This window comes from Triturus cristatus, chromosome 7, assembly GCF_964204655.1.
Source record: "Triturus cristatus chromosome 7, aTriCri1.1, whole genome shotgun sequence".
Classification (NCBI taxonomy): domain Eukaryota; kingdom Metazoa; phylum Chordata; class Amphibia; order Caudata; family Salamandridae; genus Triturus; species Triturus cristatus.
The window spans coordinates 914,505,330-914,532,940 of record NC_140590.1 but is presented as its reverse complement, the minus strand read 5'-3'; the positions used below and the strand labels follow the sequence as shown (position 1 = coordinate 914,532,940).

The window sequence follows — 27,611 nt, the reverse complement described above, 5'->3', positions numbered from 1 at the left end:
ATCAAAACGAGATACACATTGTATATACACTCTCCAGTTATACGCAACTGTCTTCTCTATTAAAATCAAAACGAAACACACACAGAATATACACTTTACAGTTATATGCTATTGTCGGACTTTCCCATTGCAGAAAAGTCAAATAGTCACCAGTTTCTGACTACGCCTCATGACCCAGCCTCTTAGTCTCTCAACTCCACCAGCCAATGATACACGTTGCCCCGGCTGGCGCCCTGTTGACTAGACAGTCGGAACCACCTAACATGGAAAGAAACCGTTATTTAGTTTCGTCCATCCGGATTAGACCTCCAGAAACCCAACGGCACCTGCACTGGTGCGGGATTGCTATCCCCCCATAGACAAAAGGTTGTTACCCCGGAAGCTGGTGCATTTCCACATCTGAAATTTTTCTTTCCCCTCAAACAAAGGTTTGACCTGTCGTAGACCTCTGACAGTCAGCTACAGATGCCCACAAGGCACATGAAAACCCTTGGACCTCGTTACTGTGTTTTCCACAACAAAGCACTGTGTGGTGTAGTCCACGGTGTAGAAGCCAAAGACCTCGGACAGAGGCAGCGATGTCAAGCACTGCCGTCCTCTCAATCTAGAAGCCGAAGACAGTCTCAGCTCCCAGCTCAGGTTCCCCCAACACCCATCGGACACCACACGCTCTGGAGCACTAGCAAGCACAGATCCCCTGGATGCAAGCATGGGTCCCTTGGACTCTGCAAGCTTTCCCCGCACTCCTTGAACTCCTCATGTCTTTGCTCCTCAGATTGCTACTGTTCTTTGTGCACACTCTCCACTTGCACAACAAGATTATGGTGTATGTCAGAGTGGTCCTTGTCCCAACCACAATCACTTCCACCTGTCTTTGCTGCACCCAGTGCGATCTTTATTATCTCATGGAGACAGTGAGATCCTTTGTGTCCCTGGGATCTCATGGAGAGGAGGCCAGCTCACCGGCCCTTGGAGAGTACTTTTAGACCCAGGCCTTGCAGTTGGCACTAGCTGCAGGCCAGGAAAGTCCAGGTAAAATCAACTTCCTGGAGCACAACAAGCTCCAAACCACCACAAGTCTGCGGATAGTCCCATTGCAGTCCCTCCTGCCCCAATGATTCCTTGTATCATTGTCCAAGTATCGAACCAGCGTAGTATGGTTCCAAATCCAAAAGGGTCTCTACTTTCGGAGGCCGAAACCCTAGTAGTTATTACCACCATGGCCTTTGATGATACGATCAGTTCAAAATGCCAACTTTGAAATGCACAGGTCCCTCTAAATTTAGTCCTGTCTGCCCTCCTACCCTGGGACGTTTGATCACAATCTTTAGTGAGGGCAAGACCCTGCCCCTTGGAATGCAGGTGTCAATTCCACCCCAACGTAACCGTCTCAGAAATGCCCCTCAGAGTCAGAGGTCCACAGTTCCTTTGAACCCCTAGTTTATGGCCATCTATCAGAAATGCACAGATGTGGCTAGCCCCCTAGCACCCAGTTGTGAAGTAGGAGACAGGCTGCTAGGCACACATCGAAATGCCCACTTTTCCAAAGTGACATTTCCATCACCGCAATGTTGAACCCACTCATACTACCGGAGAGGAATCGTCATTACAAACTCATCGATACCAAATACTATACTGTTAATAGTCTGCTGATAGGCAATAATGTTCAACAGCCTTTCCTTACACCCCCTCATGCTTATCCAATGCGAGAAGCAGGTCCTGTCGTACCGAACACACCACCCAGTGCCATTTACAACTCTTGCATGTAACAAACACACACACTCACGCCCAACCTCTTCTCAACACCGCACCCTGTCACTGGGTAGAACTCCGATATAAGCAGGAGACACGTAAAACCTTTGCACGTAGCTTTGCCAAACGGAGTAACAGTTACCCATGCACACAAGCCCCACCACAGCAAACATGTGGCACAATCGATGAGCTATCTCAATGGATGGCACAACCAGTGCAACAGGCCCTTAGAGGCGCATTCAAGATACATGTCCCTGGCATAGGTCTTATCCCATGACAAGGGATTTACAGCTAACTCGAATCAGCCCATCATATATACACCTATCCACAGTATGTATATGATTAGCACAGTGTTTTGACACTGCACAGCATTGCCAAACGCACCCATGTCCTATGGTTAGCATCCAGAGCAGCAGAAAACTCAGAAGGAGAAAAGTAGAAAGTTGAAGGAAAGCTCCCTAGAAAGGGCCATTTCCAACATTAATTATTTGGGACGTAAAACTGTGTTTCGAAAAAGTGGAAAATAGTTCCAGGCTAAAATTTCTCAATTAATTAAAGATCTAAAAATAGGCACTTTAAATTTGCCACTTTAACATATAACTGCTCGTAAAGTTGCTATGATTTTTTTCCTTTTTTCCTTTTTTTCTGAACTGTAGCGCTTCACCATTTTTTCTGCTCTGCACACTTCCTGTGTTTAATATTTTAATCAGTCACTGATACAGTAGCTAGTGCACTTATTTTTAAATTTGCTCATGATCTCTCTACTGGCTAGGGTGGCTTTATACAATTTTTGAGGGTAATGATCTTATCTTTTGTTGTCAAATCCCTATTTTTTGGTAACATTAGACAGAACTGCTAATGCTGGGGTATGAACATTTACGTAACCTTTATAAAGTGGCTGGGAATTATTCCCACATTTAGCATTTTGTGATAACACAAAATCCTCCAATTTCCAGGGAAATATTACATCTGGAGTAAAATCCATAGACTCACAGAGCACATCGCATGCCAAGTTGTTCTCAAGATTTATCACTTTCACAAGAAATTGTGTACTAATTACCAAACGCTAAATCAAGTCCTAAGTGCAGTGCTATGGTTTTGGATCATTGGATTATTATACAATTCACTATAAATCGAGAAAATTGATTTTACTTTAGCTATGGTAATATTGACGACTAAGGCAGGGTCACTGCTGTATTTAAGCACTGTGGGCCTGATTCACAAAGAAAATCTGAGACAAAACTCAAACTTCATGACTTTTGGTATTCAAAGAGATCATTTATGAGTCATATCTTTATGTCCGCAGTCGAGCCGGAATCTTCGCACCCGGGCCGTACTCTCTGGCTCGGGCCGGATGAAGTGTAATCAATGGGCTGGAATACAATATTTACAAAAAGGAACATTAGGAACATGTGATAAATGGTAGAGGAGGTCAAGAAAATCAGTTTGGGCAGGGAAAAGGGTGTGACCGGACACTACATCATATCCCAGAAACGTTTGCTCGTTTGCATCATGTTACATGCAGTTTATGATTTGCGCTCCCCTCAGTGTTGAGCAGTCAATGATTTGCGCTCTCCTCAGTGTTGACTGTAGTGTCACACTACAGTCAACACTGAGGGGAGCGCAAATCATGGACTGCATGTACCACGGATGCAGAGAGTACAGTTTGGGTGTGGAGATTCTGGACCGACTGCAGAAGTAAAGAAACGGCTCGTAAACGGCTCTGTGAATACCATAAGTCGTAAAGTTAGACTTTTGTCTCGGATTGTTTTTGTGAATTGGGCCCTATGTTTTTGGGTTGTCATTTAATCTTCCACCATTGCTTGCGCTTTGAAGCAGTGTGGAGACATAATTATTAGAAGACATGGGTTTGATTAGAGATGTTCTATTTTCATCTCTTGATTAGTGCATACCTGATTCATGCCTTTGGTACAGAAAAAAAAATACCATCCCCTTGAACGTAATAGTTTCCTCTAAAGATAGGGTCCTCTGTGTAAAGTATTGTAGATATGGCTTTATAAAGCTGATTTTGTTCTTAAGGTAGAGGGACGAGTAGCCATTTTGTAAAACGTTGTAAGTTTGTATGTTTGGTATTTAAATTTGATCTTCTGTGTGTAAAGGGTGTAGTAGGGCAGTCACGTTAACAAGAAACAAGTATGTAAAATGAATAAAGTTTACTAGAAGAGAATTATTTTTTCAAAATATAATTTTAAAGGTGTGGTGATAAAAATATCTGAAAATGTTCTGGCATCAAAGATCTTTGCTCAAAGGTTGCCCATCTGATTGACCAGTCAGTTTTCAATAGGATGGACGACCTACATTCTGGATTGCCCATAAGCCCAACTTAATACATGGGGTTCAGGAAACTTTTAAGAAATAAACTCTTTCATTTGACTTCAACTGAATCCAGTAGAGAACAGAGGTTGCAACGGGAGAATAGTGGATACAGTTATTTGCCGCCCCATCTGATTAGACTATACCTTCTTTTTCAAACCATTAAGCTGGATTTCCATTCATGCCAGCACTCCAAAGTAACCGAAAGGTGACATGCAATGGTTTATAACACTCCTTAATAAATATCAAATGATTAAACACCATTTGATTTGTTTCTTTTCTATTTGTTAGTTGTGTTTTGGCCCCTCCTACACTCTGGCTATAATAGTCAATCATTCTATAAATGAGCCAACTGTACTGTGGACTGTTGTGGGTTCTCTCTGTTGGAGAGTATCTCTTGGGTATGGTAGTGATATGGCAGAGACAAACCCAACCAACCTATCAGAGATACTGTCTTGTCTGATAATCTCCTACTGACCCTAACTACCTCTATGCTTCTAATTCTGGATAAATATATATCTGATCACAACTGTGTGCCTGCCTTTTTTGTATTAACCATATTCTTCTTCACTTTCACAGGAAGTCACACAGAGGCTCAACTCTGCAATGCCAATGCAGTCAGCTGTCCTCCTTCCTGTGCCTGCAGCAACAACATTGTGGACTGTCGAGGGAAGGGCCTGACTGACATTCCTGCCAATCTACCAGAAGGGATTGTGGAGATGTAAGTGAAGATTCTGCTGCGTGCATCCCCTAGGGAGCGTGGACAATCTATTGTCCTCGAAATCATCTCTTAGGATGCAGAATATGCTTCTCTGTCAGAACCTGCAACCAGTTATGTTTACACAGCCTGAAGTAAGCAAATTATGAGTAGCTAATTCATCAAACTGTAAAATACAGGAAATGATCACACTGCCGTACACCCAGCACAGTAAATCTGCAGTTCTGTTTCATTTCTGGGAGCAATGGTTTTGCTCTCCATGGAGGATGAAATATAATGTGAGGTAATTGTGAAGTGTCAAATAAGTAGCTCAAACCAAGAAAATGCTCCAGTCCACAATAACACAGGAATTAGCGGTGGTGCAATCTTGAGGCCCTAAAGAGCTGAAATTGTGAAACTTTCTTCCATCATGATGTGCTAACATCCATGTGCCACATGTCGCTCACAATGTTGCTTGTATAAGCACTTCAGCATTGACTCACGGTTAAGCTAATGTGCTCATTAGCCAATCAAGACCAGCGATACCCATATGAAATGCCGAAAACATACCGTGTGATTGAAGTGTACACCAATAAATGTAACACACATTTTAAGAAAGTACCTTTTCTAGTAGGAGTATTTTACCAGTTGTTGTGACGGGAGAAGGGCTTGGCTTTGTCAGGTTTGTTGGGGGACTTAGGAGTTGGTTGATTGGTTGTCCAGCCTTTGCTCCTTGATGAAAGACTTCAGGCTCATTGTTAGTTAACTTTCACCTTTATGGAAGCAGAAAACAAAAGAAACCAGAAGCTAACCGTTCCTTTATCAAAAAGTGCTTCATGGAAGAGAACGTTCTGATATTGGTAGTGACGTCCTACACATGTAGGACATGTATTTAAGTAACATTACTATAAGAAGTGGTTTCCAAAGCCAACAGGCACAGCGAGGAAGGTCCCAAAGGCATGCACAATTATTGATTCTAGGAGCCAATCCATGATTCATGGTTTTTAGAATATTTCAATCACAAGCAATAACGAAACGCCTATTGAAAGCAACAGAAGGTCGCATTTGACGCAGTTCACTAGATATATTTGCACTCCTACAAAGATGAGGGGGAGTCATACTGTTCATATTATCCACAGCGATTCAAAAATTGAACTTTTCCAGGTGGTTGGCAAGCTTATGCAAGAAAGAATGCCTTTCACCACTTGTGCCCTTAACCAGAGGGAAGCAGTGGGATGGTTTTCAAAAATACAGCCATATTCTAAATTCGCACGGTCACTCTGCGGCTTGCATCATTTTATATATAAACCAAAATGTGTTTCTTGTGCAGACCAGCAGCGAGTGACATGTTACTATTGAGAGTGAATTTCCCTGTAACTGGAATGTCATTCCAGGAAAATGTATGGTTTGTGTGGTTTTAATATTGCGGCTTAATGTCTACCAGTAGTGGCGAAGAGGAATGCTGCCCCTTCAAGCAAAGTAAGTTATCCGAATTGAGCAAAACAAAAATATATGCAAATAACCCATCATTAGCAATCCAATATAGATAGTATAGCGCACCGTTGTAGAATGCATACTAAATTCAGCTGCCAATCATATTTCATCGAGGATCCTCAAGCATAATAACTATTTTAAAATGTTGCATAATACTTAGTGTTGCAAATGAGTTTGGTATCTGCCTTGAATTTTTCTCTAATTGTAAAAACAATGCAGAAAATTCCCTTCCCAGTGCCTCGGATTATCCATGGTAATTTCAAGTAAACCAGTTACAGGGCCAATATAGAGAAGAAGGCATGGCACAGACTTTATCATTTTGAGGAAAATAATGCTGCCTTTGTGTAATCGAAGTTCCACTTCTAATATTTAACATTAACGCAAGAATAGATCTGTTATATATTACACTGATATGAAGCTATCAATTTTTAAAAAAAATTTTATATAGTGGAAGCAAGCAAACTTTTTGCCACATCATAGTTTTCATTATTCTTAGAGTACATTTATATATTGTAAATAATGATTTTTTTAAAATAAAAGTAATGTAACATTGTTTCGTGTAAAACACAATAAAAAAAGCGCAATGCCAGTAATCTGAAATTCACAGGTTCCTGTCAAACCAACAGTAGATTCCATACTGTTCAACTTCAGCCATGTCTGCTTCAAAATGGTTGTCGTGTTTTCATTGTAGGTTAAGTGCTATTGACCGTATAGACTTCTTACAAATTAAGTGTTGTTACACTGCTATGTTCTCCCACTGTTTGCCTTAGGTAGCTTCTAGGATACCTTCTATTCTATACATTGTGCCTCTCCCACTGAAGGTGTATAATTGAATTGTGGTTGGTAGGCACTATTTGTTTGTATGCATATGGTTTACTCAGGAAATGTAGTACAGATTCCATAGCTGTCTTTGCAAACTGGTCTACCATATTGTGGAATAGTCCTTGGAACATCAGATACATATCAAGCATTTTCAATGCAATAGGTCACGCAATTGCGAGATTTTAAGCTATTGGCATTGTGAATAATGATGCCTTTTATCTATGTCTTTTTCAAAGCAACACATATAAAGGGCATTGTCATTTCTAATGCTAATAGCTCAAACTCTCGCAAATGCGAGACCACTCTAAAGGTGGAAGCGCCTCTTTCTTTAGACCCTGCTCAGCGCATTCAGGTTAGAGTGAGCAGCGTCTAAAGAAATTGGCGCGACCAACATTAAAGTGAAAGCGCATATGTAGCACTTTAACACTAAGGGCCCCATTCTGATCTTGCTCGGAAGGGCTTCGAACGCGATCCGGCTGGTAAAAATAGGAGCCAAACGCATGTTTTCCGACCGACGCGTACAGCTGTACGAGCGAGCAAGTACGATGTGAGAAATGTGAAATCGCTGACCGAATCGTACGTCTCGTCCGTAAGCAAACCGTGCTGTGCAATGGAGGCGATTTCTGACCGAGCCAGTACGATGCACGATTCAGACAGCCAGATCAAGTTGGAGCCTCCGACACGTAAATGCTCTGGGAAGCCTACTTCGGGGGTCCGCGCTGGACCCCCTTCACCCGTAGTCTGACTAGTCGATCACAGGGGGGACCCAAGGGTCCCCCCCTACACATGCATGTGCGGTGCGGGTGGCACCGATGCATCCACACTGCAGGGGACACCCTTTTGCACAATGGTAGCCTATGTACGCGTCGTACAACAGGCTTCCATTGACTTCAATGGGGCTCCAAGCGACCCGTGTCAGTCAGCGCTTGTTCGCATCGTACTCGGGGGCTCGGAGCCCCGGAGCATGAGTCGGTCAGAAAGCCCTCCGGATCCGAGTCGGACAGAGGCTTTTCCCAGCGAGATCGGAATCGACCCCTAAGTGTAAAAACAAGTAAATAAAGAAACCTTTTGTAGCGTGGCCACTAAAATGAGAGCGGTCGCGCTGTAAATAAAATTAATAAATAAGCACGGGCACTAAAGTGAAAGCCGCCTGTGCTGTATATCAAATAAATAAATAAGCGCAACTGCTATAGTTAAAGTGGACCGCGCTGAAAATTAAAAAATACATGACTAATAACAATATAAAACATGGCGGCGTAATGCGATGTCGTGGTTGGAATAGGGAAGATCATTAAAGAAAATAGTGCTCACCAACTAGATAAAGCAGACCGTGTAACAGCACAAGTAAAAAGTCCAGTTGTTATGGGAGGTTACAAATGCAGACAAGGCGGTACTAAGGAGGGACTACTAAGCTTATTCACAAATTAAAAGCAACAATTTTGAAAGGACAGTAACAGGGGCCAATTGAAAAGATGGGCAGGAAATGGATGAAGTTTGTATGCCATACCACAGTACAGCATGCCTCGCACAGCAACATGCGCTGCCAAGGCTCGACCTAAAAAATTAATTCAAGGTTACTTGATTATGTCTGATATTCTAGAAGGATATACTGCTTATATGCCCTACTTGCTCAAATCAACCATAATTATAACATATATTTTACATATGTTATACAAGAATAATAGTTGATGCAATCATGAGGTACAATGAGGTGTAGCAAAGGTTACCTACATTTTGGGAAGCTTGTTCAAAAGCGATAAAGGTTAGTATCAGTTCACAGGCAGAATCATAAAATGGAAAGGTAATTAAGATGTTATATGTAGAGTAAACATGCGCCAAACTTAAATGTGTTTAAGAAGAAGGTTCTGCCTCAGCATTTTCCTTGATCAGAATGTTGCATATTAGTGAGGAGGTCGTAAGCCCCATATAATATGCAATTTCAACTTACAGAGGGAAAATAGGATGGGAGAAGAGTGGGAAGCCAATCAAAATGCCTAAATGGAATGTTGTCGATCAAAGCAGAGAGCTGATGTAAAATGGCTTCCAAAACAATTTGATGTCCACATACAATCATGGAGAATATGGAACCTGACATGAGGTCCCATTTAGTGCTTCTTAGAGAAACACTATTAGCAGGTTTTCAAACAACCTGAATTCTTTTGTAGTGAATTATCAGATATGCCATATATATAGTACACAGAACACAAGAAAGATAAGACACAAATGCGGATTTAATTGAAGAGAGAGGAGTCATGTTAGATGAGAACGTTTGAAGGACGTGTCATTGAAGTTTGATTTCTTAAACTGGAGTGGACATGGATGCCTGACATTGACCAATCTGGGCATCAAGCATAAACCAATGACACTTGGGATGTGGACTCTGTCTTAAAAATATTTCCTTTGATATATGTCAAATGTAACTTGTGTCCTAGTTGTTATGGCCTGTGCCAGAAATTGATTACTTCCATATGTCAAAACTTGAAATTTACAAAATATTTAGTTGCTTTTAGAATTTTAAAGAGTGACACTATCCAAGTAATCGTTATTGCTACGAGCACATTTTCACAGGCAGTCTGGCACAAACGTGGCAGACTACTGACCGTGCCTTGAAGTGACTAGGTCACATTTTTGAACTATTGTTTTATTCTAATAATATTTATTTTATATACAAAGCTGAAAGACAATTTTGTATGTGTTTTTATGTACTCTGCTCAATTTGCACATAGCTCTGCTTGACCCTCGCTCTTATTTTGCACATAAGTAATGGCCAAAGAAAATGAACTCTGAGCAGTATTGTTTTTAAATGAATTGTGTTGTGACGTGTTTTATGATGTATTTTTGCAATGTTTTGCACATGTGCACTTTGATGGTACTTGGCTACCATCTTGGCTAAAGTATATTACTACTAAAAGGAAAAAAAACGAGTACAACTTGTAATTGATATCCTAATGGCAGTGGATTTTTATGAAAAGGAAAGAGTCACTAACAGAGTCCAGAAAATTCACATCAATTCATAGCCGGATAGGAAATCCCATATTAAAGCATTGCTGGACGATTACTAGGGCACATGGACATACATTACAACTTAAAGGACAGATATGCATTGGTGCATTAAGGAGACGTTTTGCAGGTGAGTATGGAAAGGAATACATCCAGCACAGAAAAGCCTTCATAAGCACATAAATGCCAGTGAAAGTGGCTCTGAAAGTACTGTATTCAGCAGTAAGTGCTATGTGTCATGCTGAGGTCACAATTTAATATTATAGAATAAATGGCCTGATCTTTTTAGAAAGGAAAGAGCGATCAAAATTTAATGGAATGGGAATAAGGACACGTACTCGCTGAGCTTCTTAGAGAAATGTGATATAAGGAATGCGAATTTGAACAGAAACTTTTAATTGATTTCTATTTAGACAATGTTTGTTCCTCCATAAAGATACATTTGTTTTCTTGTGGTTATGAATGGGCTAATAATGCAATCACTACATTTACAAAAAATATTTTTTAGAAATGAGATGTTTAAAGTGGTGCTGGCGTGTTTAATCATGAGCACTGTACACACAAGAAACAAATTCTCTCCCGCGTAATGAGATTTAGCATCTCAAACGTGTGGATTTTGTAAAAGCTATCTATAGTCTATGCCTCAATTTGATCAATTCTAATAAGGAATTGTGCACCCTGAGCTATATTCCGAGCAAACGTGGTACATCTGACATTGGTCAGTCAGAGCTCTGGAACACAAATGTCATTGAAGGGTGCCATTACCACTCTGTGATACCCTCTCCTACTGGTCAGTGAAACAAATAGTCTATTTTAACGAAGGGAGAGCCTCCTGGCAAACAATTATTCTTTCAGGCAGCTTAACACACTGCCAGCCGCAGATATCTGTAAGGTTTAACCAGATTGACATGTTGGTGTTCCTCCTGCAACTCCAATCCATCCACCAGTATTCACCAGACTGGTGTTAGGTACCTGTTGGACATAGGGGAAAAAAACACCCAGCACTGGATAAGATTTCTGAGGGCCAATCTTGGATTACGGTTGTGCTGAGCATCAGTGGCCAAGGAACCTGAAACCCTACAGCAAGCATAGGTTCTTGAGTGTACCCCCTTCAACTCAAATGAGGAGTCTGTAGACACCACCACCTGCACCATGCTGAGACCTTTCTGCGTGGCACTTCAGGATACCACCAAATGGTAATACTCTCGCACGCAAAAGCACTGGTTGCTCAACCAGTACTTCCACTCCTGATCAGGGCAGAGAGCGGTCACTTGGCGGGAGGTATTTGATATATAGTGAGGGCCTATACTCTCTAAAAGGGCACAGCCCTCCCCTTTTCAGCCCCCTTAATATGACAGCCAGCAATTATCAGTATTGATGCCTCACTTTTGTCTTTCCACAGCAGAGATTTGTCGATGATGCTGTTAGACCTGACAAACTATTATACATTAGCATCCGAGATGTTGTTTGAAGCACGAAAATTGCTTGCAAACTGTCCCATTAGCGAGCAGATCCACACATGCTTTTTACCCCCAGCGCTGGAGAAGGGATAGCCATGGCTCAGATTAATACGGCTGTCACTCCTGGGTAGAATTAGGCATTACTCTTTAAGAAAAATCGTGGCATTCATTCCCTACAGACGATATGGCGGCATTCAATTTTTCAGCTCTCCCCTCCTTTGTATCTCTTCCCATCTGGGGTTAAAAGAGAATGGGTACCAGGTGAGGAGTGATGGGAGGTGGAGATGGATTACAGTGGCATTCCAAGTGCTTAATCAATGTTCAAAAACAGTTATTACCTCTGAAAGGCCAGCATTGCTGCTGTTCTGTTATCGCTCTAGCCTGGTTGTGTTCTTCTGTCATCAAAAGCTGACACTTTCACCTGCTACAGGGTCTTTTATGAATGGCAAGGTACTATCCTACGAGAGCTGGAGTCATGGGTGCAGGGCACTGCATCTTAGCACTTGTCTGGAAAATGGTGGCACAATAACTGAGAGCCATTACAGATTAGAAACAAAAAACGCCTTTGAAGGGTTCTCTAGAAGAGAGCGGCCGAGACACGGACAGGTTGTCAGTGACTTACTGTTTCTCTTTTGGAATCCATTCCCGGGAAATCATTCAAATATTAACTTCTATTATCACATTTGGACCCCTCAGGGTCCTTTTTAACAGGCTCACACGTGTTAACTTCATTCAAATTCCACAAATATCTGGCTTTAAAATAAATGACCTTTGTCACTGACATATCTCGATTTAGTGCATAAAGCTCTAGGTGCGTTGTTTAGAGGGGACGGACGGTGTGTCCATGCGGGAAAGATGTGGTATTGGCACAGGACTAAAATAATCAGAGATCGATGGATGGAACTGCATCAGTTTGCATTAATTTCCTATAATGATCAATGCAGATGGGCATGCAGAACGAATTGGATGCCAGTGCACGTGAAAAGTTCGAGAGAATGTGCAGTAAAATACATCATTAGAGCACAAAGATACATCACTTTTTAAAAGTAAAATTGTATTCTTTGACTTGCCTGGTCAGCTGCAGGCCCAGCTCCTTGTCCTTCCTCCTAAATGGGCCCTCATTGCATCTTTCCTCAACCCAACCACGCAGATGCATTGTCCATAACTGTGAAAAGCAGGTACGCCTGGTTTCCATTCAGAAAGGAAGGTAGTAGTTGCCCCTTTTGGGAAGCGAGGAACTGATAGGAATGTAATATCAAAAGCCAAATAAGAATATATTTGTGGACTTCAGAAAGATGGATATTAAAGTAGGATTGGAACAACTTTTTGAAATGCGAAGGTCTGCTGTTGCCTTGTTTTTGTAACAATAGGTATGGTTGCTGTTGATATAGTCGAGCCCATACAACGTTGCCATTTTGGTCTTTGCTCGTGAAAATCCTGCTTGTGTCCCAGCAGTCCTACCATGGCTTTTAGTTGATGCATCATTAAGTGTGTGATGCAGGAAGCAAGCCTTGCCCGTGGACACGTCCTTGTTCTGGGAGAGTGAAGTAATTGACGTTTGTCACTCCAACCCTAGCTTTTATCTGTAGGGTCACATCATGGTACTGAACTACGTCTAAGCATTTTGAGGCCACAAGAATTCGCACACCAACTTCAAAGAACACTATGTCTTGAATGTCCCCTATTACATCTTAAAACACCTCTGATGACACAACTAAACCTGAAAGTAGGCCTCAAGACCAGAAATCTTTCTTTAGTCGTATCCAAGAAGAAGAAATACATCATGCTTTGTCCTCTACTTTATTTAAGGTAGAAGACTGCCTTTTGCATTTAGGGAATCCTAGTGAGTAGAAGCTGATGAAATGAGTACCATGGCCGCCACTCACCAGAAACATTTAAAGTTGACACATATATTCTCCTCAGAATTTGCACAGTGAAAAGGCTGTTGGGCAAAAGAGAGATTTGCATGGAGCAGAGGAAGATAGTAATTATCAGGAAGGGACAAGAGTGTTCTCGTCCTGGTAACCACCACCGAGCACTCACCTGGAGTATTGCATCAAATTTTCCCCAAAACAGTAGATATGAGCAGACCACACGAGAGTGCTGAAGTGGAGCGCACTCTACAAACATACTGTCTATAAAGAAAGATCCAATGTCATAAAAATATTTAGTGAGATGTAAGTAAAGGCAGATGTGCCTGAGCTCTTGTAACACCGCAAAGATGAGGAGTTCTAGGCAGAGGTGTTGCTGATAAGGGTTTATGTGATACATTTTAAGGAGGATTCAGGAATTTCAACATGAAAAGGTTGGTAAATTGAGAGTACCGCTTCCAAGTAGGAGTAGAAGAGGCCAACATGGTTCCGTTAGGCTTACGATGGGCACATAAGAGTGACCGTATGTGAGAGATACAATGAAACAAAGACTGATCACACCTAAGCATGATTGAGCCAGCGCTTGTGTAGATCTGATGACATCAGGGCCCATACGTTGCTACCCATAATTTTATGGTGTGACATACATAAAACAAAAAAAATAAAAAAATGCAGTTAGCATTTTGCTCACTCTATCAAAAATTTAAAAATGGGGATGATTCTACTTGTGGCCAAACTACAATATATGTCACTGGGTTTGTTCTGCTACTACGCGGACTTTAATTGCACTTTACTGCAATGCCTTGGTTATTGCTTTGATCTCAATAAACACGTTTCAAAAAAATATATGACATTGGGTCCAGACAGCTCATTTTAAATCTACCTCGAAGTTGACTACCAATATTGACTATAGTGCATGCTTAAAACTGATGGACACTGTGTGTTTTCGGGTTACAAAACTTACGTTTTACAACTGTAAAAAGCTTTTTTTTCTTGCTTTTAATTACTGTTTTTCCGAACACATCACTTCGCTGAAAAAGAAAGCAATTAGAAATGCTCGGAATGATTTTGGAATATGGATTGCAATTTTCTTCTAATTACAGAGATAAACTGCTTTGTCCATATGCATGGCAACCTAATTGTATATTTCATTAATCCTGCAGAACGTTTTCACTGCAGAAAGGATGTGTGCATCAGTATATCAACAAAAACATATCATCGAGTATGCAATGTAATTACTAAACAATTTCAATGTTTTGATGAGAACAAAAGTGAGGGAAAAACAAAATGTGCGCAATATAAAAAGAATATTCCCCATGTCATGTTACGCTTTGTGAAGAATGTACAGTATTTGGTTCTAGCTACGCTAATGTACCATTTTTTATATTAATAAAGGTGTGGGGGTAGTTCGTAACTTTTCAGCTCTTGATATAGTAACGGCACTTTATACATAGATTTCTGTAGGTTTCTTAAGAATAACACCACTAACCCCCTGTTTAAAATTATGCCCTATTGCAATCTATATTTGCCAAACTCAGAATGCAAAATGTGCTTTTATAACGCATTCTTTTGTGTACTTCAAATATAACATTTGGGTCATTCCATCTTGGGAGCGGATGCCCATTCTTTGTTGTATAAGGGGGCGCCCCCAATGCTCTGCACACATAAGCCCATGCATGACCCCAGTCCAGGCGGCAATAAAGGTGAAAAGAGCAATGCTCTGTATTCGTGCAGCTAGGCCAGACTTCATTGGTTGCTGCAAACTTACAAGTGTGAGAAGAGGCGGGCCTGGTGCAGAGATGTATCTAAGAGGCACCTTGCCCCTCACAAAGCCCCCACCCTCTCCCAGAACCCCCCAAATAAAGGGTGACACAGGCTGTCACCAAGTCCTGGGGTGTTTTCACACATTTCAATGGACATCGGTTGCATACATCCTCCGAAGACGAGCCGGAAATCCACTGTTCACAGTGGCTCTCAGCTCGTCCTCTCTGTCACCGTGTGATTTCAGCTCCTCTACCGGTGACCCTGTGAAGGGAGCCGAAATCGTGTGACACTGTGTGAGTTGGAGTTGGCAGGTATGCGGTTGTCCTCAGTGCCCTGTAATTTCTCCATCTTTCCTTCTGGTGCCACTGTGATGCTATAGAGACGTCATACCTTTGTGATATGCTCTGAGGTCGTCCTTGGTCATGGTGTAACATATTCTTTGTAGCTTGGATCCCCCCCCCCCCCCCCGAAACATCCTCTTCAGCCAGACCTTCATTTTCCTATTGGTTAGGGGAATAACCCAATGACCTCTAGCTCACCTCCATTATTCTTGGTGCTGCCCTTTCTGATTCCTTTATCTGCCACGGTGCTGCTCCAGTGGATTCTGTCGCTGCCTCTTTTCCAAGATTATCCATGGTGCTGTCCTTGACCTTCCTTAGACACCTCTAATCCTAGACAGGTTTTTTTCTTTTCTTTTTTGGGAGTGTTAATAAGCGCGAACTTGACCCAAAGGTATCAGACGACTTTGCATGAGCACCAGTTGCTTACAGACGGACACATTCATTTTTGTTAAGCACGGGGAGATTTTGATTTGCCCAGAATTACAGGATGTTGAGCGTCCCTGCCGAGACTTGAACCCGGTTCCCCAGTGTCGAGGTCGACTGCTCTAGCTGTAAGGCCACATCCTGTCCCCAACATTCTATGGTGATGTAGTCATGCTCACTGCCCGCCTCTAATATTTAGCTTATTGTAGACTGAATGATGCATTGATGCTCTCTGTGCTATGTTTTCAGTCCTTGGCACTCCATGGCTTGGACCCTAGTGACCCACCCCATTCCCTGACGTGACATAGAGCTGCCGCATAAGTCTCTTCTACCAACCTGGTTTAACAAAGTGCGCTAGAAGCTGTAGCAATGCTTTTAAGTAGAAGGGCATTTACAGGCTGATTGCTCCAAAACAATGGCTTGTACTACTTGTCAGCAATGTTTTTTCATCCTTGTACATCACTGTGCATCTTAGAGAGCAGAGCAGATTTCAATCGAGCGAATTTGAGTTTGGGAAGTAGGTATAATCTTCAGCAGACACGGACACCCAGTATTATTGTGCACATCACTGGGTTTACTTGGGGCTCGTTTGTGCTGTTCCACAAAAGTAAATTCAACATTTTCTGGGATTCATTCTGAGACTTGTGATGTTTCCAAGAGGTATATCTCCACGAAAAATACCAAAACCTCAACTTGCCATTTTCTCCAATTATGTTTTACCTTCCCATTATGAATTCATGATGCTTAGAGGGTTAACCTGGTGGATCAATTTTACCACATATTTTACCTCATTCCAAGCTGCTAAACTCAAAATCAGGATATTTTTCCAGCCTTAAATTCGTCTAGGTAAAAACCCAGGGGAAATATTGTGGGGAAAACTGGGGTGAATTAAAAATGATTGCACAAATCGAAATTTCACATTTGCGCTCGACCCGACTTCTAAGTCGCCATGTTTTAGGACACAGAAGATGCAGAGAGAGATGTTTGGGAGTGCACCACACCACATGTCCCCTTCTGCCCTCCAAAACCTAATCCTCCGGTTTTCCGCAATCTTAATCTCCCCCTGATCACACACAGCGCCAAGACACCACGGCAATCGAGCGCTCTATAAATATCTATCCTATCCTATCCTAGACATCAAAAGATAAATGGAAAGTTTTGCTAGGCCTCCACATCAGGACTTCCTGCGGATTGTGGTTAGCCACCCAAGTGCATAGTTCAGGGACCAGGGATATTTTATTTATTGTTGGGAGTCCTCCACCATTCCCCTCTTGACACAAACTCGCCTATTCATAAGAATTAGAAGGGCTGCTGGCTCGTAGGTTCCGACGAATGTATGATGGAATTCCGCATGCGTTTTTCGCGCGTGCCTTAGGAACTCCATCATTGGAACGAATGTGTCTTTAGCATACATTTGTTCTGCACGCAAGTCGTTTTAATGACTTGCCTTAGGGGGATCCTGGATATTTGAATAGTTTAATTTATCATTCCAACTCCAGTCTGCGCAACAGTAGGGAAGGTGTTGGACTTTAATTCCAACACCACTCTGCCATTGCGCTCCCCTAAAGCAAGTCGTTGTAACGACGTGCGAGCAGAACAACTGCGTGCTAAAGACGCATTTGTTCTGTTGCCGTTGCTGTGAAGGCACAGCGTGATTCCTGCTTCGTCCTAAAGGACGTTTCCCCCACTTTTCATGAGCCAGTGGACTCCGTGCATAAAGTCTATCAAAGGAGATCAGCTCAGGCTCCACAGGCTGTAGGTTCAGCTTCTCGATCCGTTTAAAATGGGGCCATCTGCTGTACGTGCGTCAGCGTCTTACTTCGCCTCAAATAATTCCATATATTCTGCGTTTATTGATGTTATTATTATGTCAGAGGTGGGCTGCGCCAGAATGCAATAACTCTTTTGCACATAAAGCTTTGATATTTATGAAATTGCTCTCTTAATGTTGCTGCACAGACTGCCTAATTCTGAGGATAATGCTTTTTCCATAACACCACTGTCTTCCGCAAGGTATATCATATAATGTGCCCTATCTGGGGCGACTCAGAAGGCAAGTGCATTACCTCCTCTGCACCGAGTATTTCCCAGAAGCGCAATTCAATGCAAAATTATTTTCCCTTGTGCTCCTTGGTAATGCTATGATTCATCACTTCGATGAAGTGTAATTTGCCTGCTAGACAGACATTTGTTCAGCTGTAATGTGTTCCCAGCAAGAAAGCAGGTCCCAAGCCTGCAAGACCTGTTTAAAAATGACTGCCCCTGCTGTCATTGTTGGTGATGGTTCTATTCTGGTTGTTTGCTTTCAGTCGCTTGGAACAGAACTCTATCAAAAGCATCCCGGCAGGAGCCTTCTCCCAGTACAAGAAGCTCAAAAGGATGTAAGTATTGACTGTCAGTGAAACATACTGTGGCTTTGGTTGACACTTGTGGTTTTTGTGGGAGATGGTTGGGAGAGTGTGCATGGTTGCCATGTGACCTCTTGCACATATTTCTACAATTGTGATTCAGGAGCACTTGAAATCTTCCTTTTTCCCCTATGCCAAATCTTCCCATCCCTGTGCTTCTTCAGGAAGAGTCAACCGTCTTCAAGCACGCTTGCAACCCTGAATCATAAGTCGTCGGTGGCAGAAACGAGGGATGCCGTGACCTCGCATGGTGGGGTGCAAGGAAAGGAAGACAGCTTCTTCAGCTACCAATTTATAACAAATTTAAGACTACTAAATCAAGGCCATCAACCAAGCTTAAAGCCACCCTGCCACCTACACACTTTCCTTCCTTCCTGTTATGTGCCTACTATCTTTTTCTATGGCCCCTTCAGAACAGCCAGGCATTGTGAACATGTTCCATACATCTTACGCACCCCAGATCAAGGAGGCAGAGAGATGCCGAGCGATGCCAGAGTACCATAGTATGTACCAGATCCAGACTCGGAACAAGAATGTTGGCGGGCACTAGAGTGAATTGACCAGCATGAAGTGGGGTTTGTTTGATAGCTGAAGCAGCGGTGAGCAGTAATTTGAGCAGGCAGGGGGTGGGCTGGCCCCACATGCACACATAATTACTTGCACACTCACCTATCTATATGCACACTCACTCACAAGCATACATTTACAAGCATACACACAAACACCCACCATTCACAAGCACATACACACGCACAGACTCATTCACAGCACATACGCATTAATAGACATGCATTCTTACATGCACACATATAATTACTCGCACACTCGCCCATCTATATGCACACTCACTCACACGCACACATTCATAAGCAAGCACACACAGGGTTGGATTGGGTTTAAAAATCGGCCCGGGCACGCTAAAGAAAAATGGCCCACATTTGCATATTGCCTTTCCGCAAAACACTGCTTCGGCGAAATTTTATTTTAAAAAAGGGAGGGGGCGTTAAAAAAAAAAATGCATGGATTAGTTTACACTGGTGAAACACACCTGAAAACAAGTGAGGCCACTTTTGCTCAGGCCCCCTGCCCCCGCTCAATATGCATATATTAATGGGCCGGCCCAGCGAGAGAAAGGGCGTGACTACTCTGCCGTTGATAAAAGGGAGGTAATGGACGGCCATCTATCTCCAGAAAGGCCACTCGGGCACCCACTGGACCGCTGGCGGCATCGGAGAATGCAGAAACCGCCTACATCGGCCCCTCCAGGATGCTCAACAAAGCAGCCCACAGCTCGAATTCGGATACCGGCCCCTCGGGCATTGCCCGAGTGCCTGCATTACCAATCCGACGCTTCTCAGACTACCAGGACGTTTCATAGCCCATACAAAGCCCATGGTAACATCAAACTGCACTGTGTTGAACCACATACAATAAAACAATTGTAGAAAGGTGGAATTCTCACAGTACACAGGTAGATAGTACTGCAAACGCAGCTTTATTGTCCACAACTTGGTATTCAAGACAGTGGCGACCAGGCATAGCACTGTACTCGGACACCAGTCCGCAGATATTAAAACTTATTTTTTAAGGCTCCTCTTTAGGGCTTGAATTGGAGCTTGTTGAATGCATACACACCAATGCTTTGTCAATATGGCGGATGGTACATGGTTGCTTTTTGGCAGATGCCCCATATCCGCCATGCTCTTAATCGTGCCCTCAGCGCCTTTTCAATTATTTACTGTTTGATTGTGATTATGTTCCTTCCAGGGAGAATAATATTTTCGATTACTTCATTTTTCTCTGTTATTTCCGATTTTGTTTTGTGGTTTTACTTTCCAAGTGGCTATCGGTAGTTACCTCTGCACAGTCATTGTAACAAATACCGCTTTCGCCAGAGGCGCAAAACAAATCACATGACAGAGTGTATTGACTTAGGAGTAGTGACAAGAAGGAATAGTCGTAGGGTCCACACCACACTAACAATCCGTAGCTTTCCTTTTACAAGTCATTGTTTTCATTTATTTTACTCCAATTGGTTCTGTCAAAACACCAAGCCTGCAGATCACGGAATGCAATAATTTGTTAAGTGAAAATCTCGTCCTCCAAAAGTGTTGCCCTGGCAACGTGAGCTGATCTAGTAACATAAGCGAGCAATGATGCCTTATGAAAATTCATCAAAGAAAGTAAGGTAACACAAATATTCTACAAGGCACACTACCATGCTTACCTCCACCAGGGAACCACCTATCAGAATCAAAACAATAGATGGAATATCACATCAAAACCAAACAAAAAAATGGCTAACATTAAAATAATCCCTTTTACATAGGCCACTTTGAGGGGTACAAATGTTCAAAAGCTAAATAATTAAGGAAATGATGCATCCTGGTTTAAGAAACCATTGCTTCATTTGTGCTAGTGGTCGCAAGTGGTGTGCAAGGGACTCATTCTTTAGGACCGGAACTTGTTTTCCAGTCATTATGTGAGGACCAATAGCTAGAAAGAGAGGGAGAGGCATAAGATTGAGGAATCTCGAAGTGAAAGATAGGAAAGCAAAGGGAGAAAGCCGGGATTCAAAAAACCTGAATGAGTGAGGTAAAGAGACAGGATTTATAGAGGGGTGGAAGAAAGAGGTATGAGGCAGAATCAGAACCAGCCAGTCGTGGTTCTCGGCAACAATAACATTTGGCAGCGGCAGCAGGCTGCTAAGAAAAACACGAATTTCTATAGAAATAGTTATGCAAAATTGTATAAAAGACGAAACACTGACAACTTTTCCACCGCTGTGTCCACAGTTTCATCTGGAAGCAAGCACTGATGGTGTGCTGGTGTGTGTCACCTGGTCGCAGGACACACCTATGACATCACAGGCAATGGAAATCGTCATCCATTGGTGGATCCCACCCGGTTTCAGCATCCCTGCCTTCGCATGGATTTCCATACCAAGGAGCTCACTGTTTACTTTGTCACTGTGCCCTCTTGGGGGTTGCATTACAGTCCATTCAGCAGTACAGTTCCACCAGTCTGGCCGCATCACTGCCACAGAGAGGTGATTCCATTCACAAAGAGAAGGAACAAGAGGACATTTGCACAACAAAGCACCTCCCTTGCCTGCAGCCTCCTGGCTCCAGTGCTTTTATAAGGCTTAACTGCTTTAATAGAGATGTGACTAAGGCTCTTCTCATCATTAATTAAGAATCTTGCTAGGGAGCCTGTCACATTTAGAAGCAGTTTCTAAGCACTCTCTTTATCCCCATTAGGCAAGTGAATGTATCGCTTTATCAATAATTGGCTTTTTCTCCATGAGCCTATTTTATGACTGAATTTGCCATTTTGCCGTAAAGCTAGAAGGTCTGTAGTCATCTGTGCATATATAGGGAACCCCGAAGAATGAACGAGAAGCCTGTGCTAGCGAAAGAGAGCGCTGAGAGTGATACAGAGTAGGAGAAATGTCCTGGCCCCCTGACAGCCCTGTTTGTAGCAGCAACATCAGAGCAGGATTAAGAAACACTGCAGCCAGACTCAGTATGAAACTGAGATCTCAATGCCAACGTCAGGACTGCACCCGTGCAGATTCATGCACAAAAAAGAAAGTTTCCAGGGCCCTGCCTGCCTAGGAGCGAAGAGCGTTTCAGACCAGCTCTACCACATGTGCCGATGTTGGTCTGTTTGCTGTTGCACACCTGTGCACGTTTCTTCTCCTTACTGAGCGTGGGTATTTTTCAGAGTTGTAACCCCAGTCTTTGTTGGGATCGGTGTCCCTGTTATCCATGTTGATCAACATTTGGCTTCAATTAGATAGTAAAGGTTTGGAGATATGTACTTTGTTTCAAACACTTTCACAGCAGGATTTGATACATCGCCTGCACAATATGCACTGCAGTTATAATGAAAATTCAAGGAAAATGATTTACGGTGGCATATAATACATCATGAAAACATTGAACTATTCACTGAAAATAATTCCACTTTATCATGTACATTTAGCATGCATTACAATTAAGTTAATTGATAAAAATGTTAAATACTAGTACTGAATAAATTCAGTATTTATATTGTGCATTTAAGTGTGGATAAGCAGGTGTTTATGCATCCCTAACCTTACAGGATTACAGAAATGGCTCACATTGAGGAAAATAATTTGAGCTAGAGCAAGCATTGTGCCCAACTGTGGAATACAATATGTGAAATCAGCCCTCTGGTTCCAGTCCCAGCAGTGTCGCTACCAAAGCTCGTCTATTCCATGTTGTCTTCAGTAGGTCACTTTTCATGATTATTCAAGTTCGATGCTACAGCAGCATCATGGCCGGCACCATGTGCCTTTGGGATGAGTTTGAAAAGTGTAAATACACAAAGGTCCACCTTCCATAGCTTTTTTGAGGCCTTCTACTTGTTTTGAAATCTCCACTTCTCTCTTACTTAAGGTTCTGTATATTAATATATATCTATGTGAAGCTCCCAGGCGCACCAGCGGCTGTTGCCATACTATATCACCTCACTTTATAAATAAATATGCTTTGCTATCTGGACCACGTTTAGGTCCAACCTGTGAACAATGAAAAATGTGCCTCTTGCCCACTGGTTTGCTAGTCGCTGCATCACTAGGTTCTGAGTAACTCAAATCTTTTAATTTTTGGGCGGACAGGTGGGTATGTTTCTTAGTGTTGAATAAGAAAAATTGATTGAAATGATTCCTTGTAAATCTTTTTTAACAGAATGTTGCAATGAGCAATCTTTTTTACTTTTCCAATCTTTATTTCGGCCATTTGGCCATAAAAGAAAAACAATACACATATACAATCACAATAAATCCAAACATTAAAACATTGGAAGTACATATGTTAAAAATACAATAAAAACTGTGCATCTAAAATTTTAAGGGGGACCCAACACCTTTAAAATGCGGTTGCGCGTATGCCAAACATTAGTAAGAAATTTAGATAATGCGAGGACAGTTGGACCAGAGAGATCAGATTTTAAAATCCTATACATTGGAGCATATTCCCTGCCGCCCATATTCCTAATCAAGGGAAGAAGCCAGTATTTCCGCGCTGCCCTGTAGGCTGGGCAGAAGAAGGCCACGTGTAAATCGGTTTCCTCCAAGGCATCACAAGCCGGGCACTGCGTCGTAGTGGGGGGCGATGACCAAGTACTTGTAAAGGACCGAAAGGGCAATGAGCCGTATCTCCATTGGAGAAACAGCTTCCTAGCAAGTACCGGAAAGATAGGATCTAATACCCTCTCAAACCTATAAAGGTCCTTGCTTTGCAAAAACACAGAGGATAGAGACCCTTCTGCCTGGGTAACTCGGGCCCTAGCTAATTTGCGTTCGTGGTATACGTTAGTTAGGGACCTTTTAGAGATATTCAATGCGGCATTCGCAGGGTCAGTCCATAAGTCGGGGAGCCCTAGTTCCATGCAGGTGGATTGGATGTTTTTGACCCAAGGGATACGGAGCGCTTTTGGGTGGTTCAATAATTCTGCCAGTTCCGCCCTGTATGCTGCAAGATCATTACTGCTCCACAACCTACGCCAGAAGGCTATTGGTCTCAGGCTTATTTCATCAGATAATGGTCGTAGACCGAGGTCAAGCCTCAAGGGGAGGAGCGGGGTACTGGGGGGAAGCGCGGTTATCTGTCTTATGAACCTGTTTTCTATTAATGACAGGCTATGGCATGGTGTGTGTCCCCACAGTTCCGCCCCATACATGATCGCTCCCCTGGCCTGGGCCTTGTATATCTGAATTAGGGCCCCCAGCGGGCGGTATGAGGAGCCGGTCATCATCCGGGCGATACCCCCAGTAATTTGTGTAAGTTTGAGGTTCGCCCTAATCTGGTGGGATCCCCAAGTCATGGTTTCATTGAGAGTCACACCTAGATATTCAAAGGTGACAACCCTCTCGAGCCGTGCTACTCCCAATTGCGGATTCGGCCGCAATTTTTGGCTCGGATTTAAAACCATGAATTTAGTTTTGGCCGCATTGATTTCTAGCCCTCTGTCCGTACAGAAGGCTACAAATGAATTAAGGATCCTCTGTATCCCCATGGGGGTTTTAGATAGCAGCAGGGTGTCGTCCGCAAACATGATTGTGGGCACCCTGCTGCCGTTAAGTTTGGGGGCGTCAGTATAATCGGTGGCATTTAGGTGGGCGATTACCCCGTTGACGAAGAGGCAAAACAGGGTCGGTGCCAACACACAACCCTGCCTTACCCCTCGGTCAACGGGGAATCTATCGGTCAATTCCCCCGACCTCCCACACCTCACTCGGGCATAATTATTATGGTGAAGCCTCTGTAAGATTACTAGGATGTCCGGGGGGACGCCCATCTCTGCCAAGACGCTCCAGAGTTTTCCCCTGGGCACCAGATCGAAGGCGGCCCGTAAGTCCACAAAAATTGTGTACAGACTGCCGCCCTCGAATATTGCTGCCCTCCAATAGATGAGATTCAACTTAAAAGCCTGGTCCACTGTGGATACCCCCTTCCTAAATCCCGCCTGATAGGGACTAAGGGCACCCACCTCTTCCATCCAATCCTGGAGGCGATTCAGCAAAACCCTGCCAAACAGCTTCTGTGCTACATCGATTAAGCTGATGGGTCTGTAGTTGGCCGGGAGGAGAGGCGAGCCCTTTTTAAAGATAGGGACCACCTCTGCCCCCAGCCAAGTACCAGGGATTTCCATGCCGCTTAGAACTCCATTGAAAAGGGCAGTAAGGTAGGGGGCCCATACAATGGGCTCCTGTTTGAACATATCCCCAGGTAAGCCATCCAGTCCTGGCGCCTTTCCAGAAGCAAGACCTGAGATGGCAGCGGTGACCTCACCCAGCGTTATCGGCTCTCCTTCATAGCCTGGCCAACCAACCTCGGTGACAGTAGGAGATTCTCCCGGCTCAGAACTGTAAAGAGACTGAAAGTGAGCCTGCCACACCCCTGGGGCAATATTGGGCTCTATTGCCGATTGAAGATGCCCCGACCCCCCATTCACTATCCTCCAGAACAGACGTTGGTTTTGGGTCGCTAGGGCCTTGCTAAGTTCTTCCCACTGATTTTCCTCCCACTCGGCCTTAGCGTGGGTAACTAGTTTCATGTAAGCCCGCCTGCTTTGTCTTAGGCTATCCCCCCCTAGTCCCTCCTTAATAAGTTTGAGGAGTTCTGCTTTTGCCCTTCTGCATGCCGGACTATACCATGTTGTTTTGCCTTGTCGCCCCTGTCTAGGTTTTCGTGAGCTACTAGAGAGATGAGGGGCCGCAGCCTTTATAAGGTCCTCATGAGCCTTGTACAATTTAGCCCGGGAATCATTATTGCTTGCCTCGTTGTCCAAACTCCACACAGTTTCCAAGACGGGAGTTATCCCGTCATAGAGCATGGGGAGTTTGTTCTTACTTGTAACCAAGTGCTCCCACCTGATTCTTCTCCTACTATTTTCCAGGAGAAGCGCAGGTTTGTTCCCTTCTACATTGGTCACAGGAGCTTGAGGGCCAGGGGTGACCAGGTCGAGCTCGAGCGCATTATGGTCGCTATCTGACCGTTCCATAACCCTAAAATCCTGAATGGTCGGCCACTTCACTATTTGGGCCAGGACATAATCCAGGCGGGACTCTCTTCCCAGTCTGTTGTAGGTGGTTTTACTGGGTATATCTGATTTCATTCGCCCGTTACAGGCTCTGATTCCGAACTTTAGGGTTAGAGCTGTGATTTGTAATGCAAGTGGGGTCCAAGCCTTCGGGGGGGGAGCTTCCACTGGGGGGACTGCCCATCTGGCCTCTTCTTCCGATGAGAACCCCTCCAAGAGACCAGGAAGTGGCTCAAAATGAGAATTAAAATCCCCTCCCACCACATAAAATGAATCACTCGGTAGTTCAGATATAAAGTTCGTGAGTTCATCTATGGTCGGTGATTCCTTTGCAATTCCCACTGGCCTAGAATAGATGTTAATTAACACAAGTTTGGCTTGGTTAGGCCAGGATAATGAAACCACAAGAATGTCTTCTGAGTTAGCCGGCAGCCGTGTTGCCGTGCAGCCTAGATGAGATGCAACCCAGATCGTCAGCCCCCTGACGGACGGCCCTTGCCTTCCCACCTAGCTGGGATGGAAAAGGACATGTAGCCTTGATGACCATAATTCTCTCTAGCCCAGGTTTCCTGGAACATACATACATCTCCAGTCTCGATGTAATTTACCCAGTCCGGGTCACCCAGTCCGGGTCACCCAGTTTGTTGGCCAGTCCAGCAACATTCCAGCAGATTAGCCTTAGGTGTTCGGAGGTGTCAGTTGCCGTGCCAGAAGGGTTGGAGGAGATGGTTACAGGGGCCGCTTCGATCAATAGTTCTGGGACATTACCGACGGTGGGGGCAGATGGCTCAGGGAGACTGCAGGGGCCATTATCCAGGAGCTCTGAACCATTTAATAGTTCAGTAACATTGCCAGCACTACGGGCGAGTGGATCAGAGGGTCTGCAAGAGCCATTGTCCGGGGTCACCGTGACATGCAATGAGCAATCACAAAAGGCACCTTGGCCCGTATTACTGTAAGTGTTCTTTGTTGCAACGTGCATGTGCTACACATACAGTAGCATTGCAGAAGGGACTGCAGATACTTGCGTGGGAATTCAGATCAAGCAAGCACACAATTTGTGCCGGTGTGACCACAAGGGGCGCTCCTTCATTTGCATGCAGATGTGACCCCATGCAAAGGAGGAAACACTTTGCTTCTGCACCCATATTGTATTATTGATGCACACAAAGAGGTAGAGAGACTGTCAGAAGGCATAATGATTGTGCACCACATAGAAGTGGCACACAGTCCATGTGCCCCCCTTTCCCGCCCCCAGAGAGTGCATATTAGAAGGGGGTGGCGGCTGATGGACTCCCCAGACATCTCTCTGCAGGCGGATGCAGTCACTCATTGCTCCACCTATAAGAGGATCTCTGACATTCTTTGAAATACAGGCTGGGTTTCCACCTGCTCAGTAAACAACCTAAATAGCCAGTCCGCCTTTCTCTAATGTGTTACTCCTAGTGGAGGCATGAGTTAATGTCTGCATTTGGAACAGCACATGCAGTGTAATAGAATGCACTGTCCCAGTTTGTGCCCAGACATGCACCAAGTTAAAACTGTGCCATGGCGTAGACGGGGCAGCTCACCCTATGTGTCATATGGGCCCTGGCCTCAATTCATCACTTCATTCCACCATTGAGAATCCAGTGCAACACAATTAACTTCAGTGGGGCTAATATCGTGTTTTA

General features: G+C 43.7%; 1 protein-coding gene across 2 annotated transcripts in view; it reads left to right on the top strand.

Annotated features, from left to right (window-relative positions):
* The window catches only part of SLIT3 (slit guidance ligand 3), a 1,010,870-nt gene that overhangs the window by 717,250 nt on the left and 266,009 nt on the right, over positions 1–27,611 (top strand). For both annotated transcript variants that reach the window (XM_085617848.1, XM_085617849.1), the window contains 2 exons: positions 4,666–4,807; positions 18,268–18,339. In XM_085617848.1, the coding sequence (XP_085473974.1) occupies positions 4,666–4,807; positions 18,268–18,339 (214 nt within the window). The remainder of the gene's footprint in view (positions 1–4,665; positions 4,808–18,267; positions 18,340–27,611) is intronic.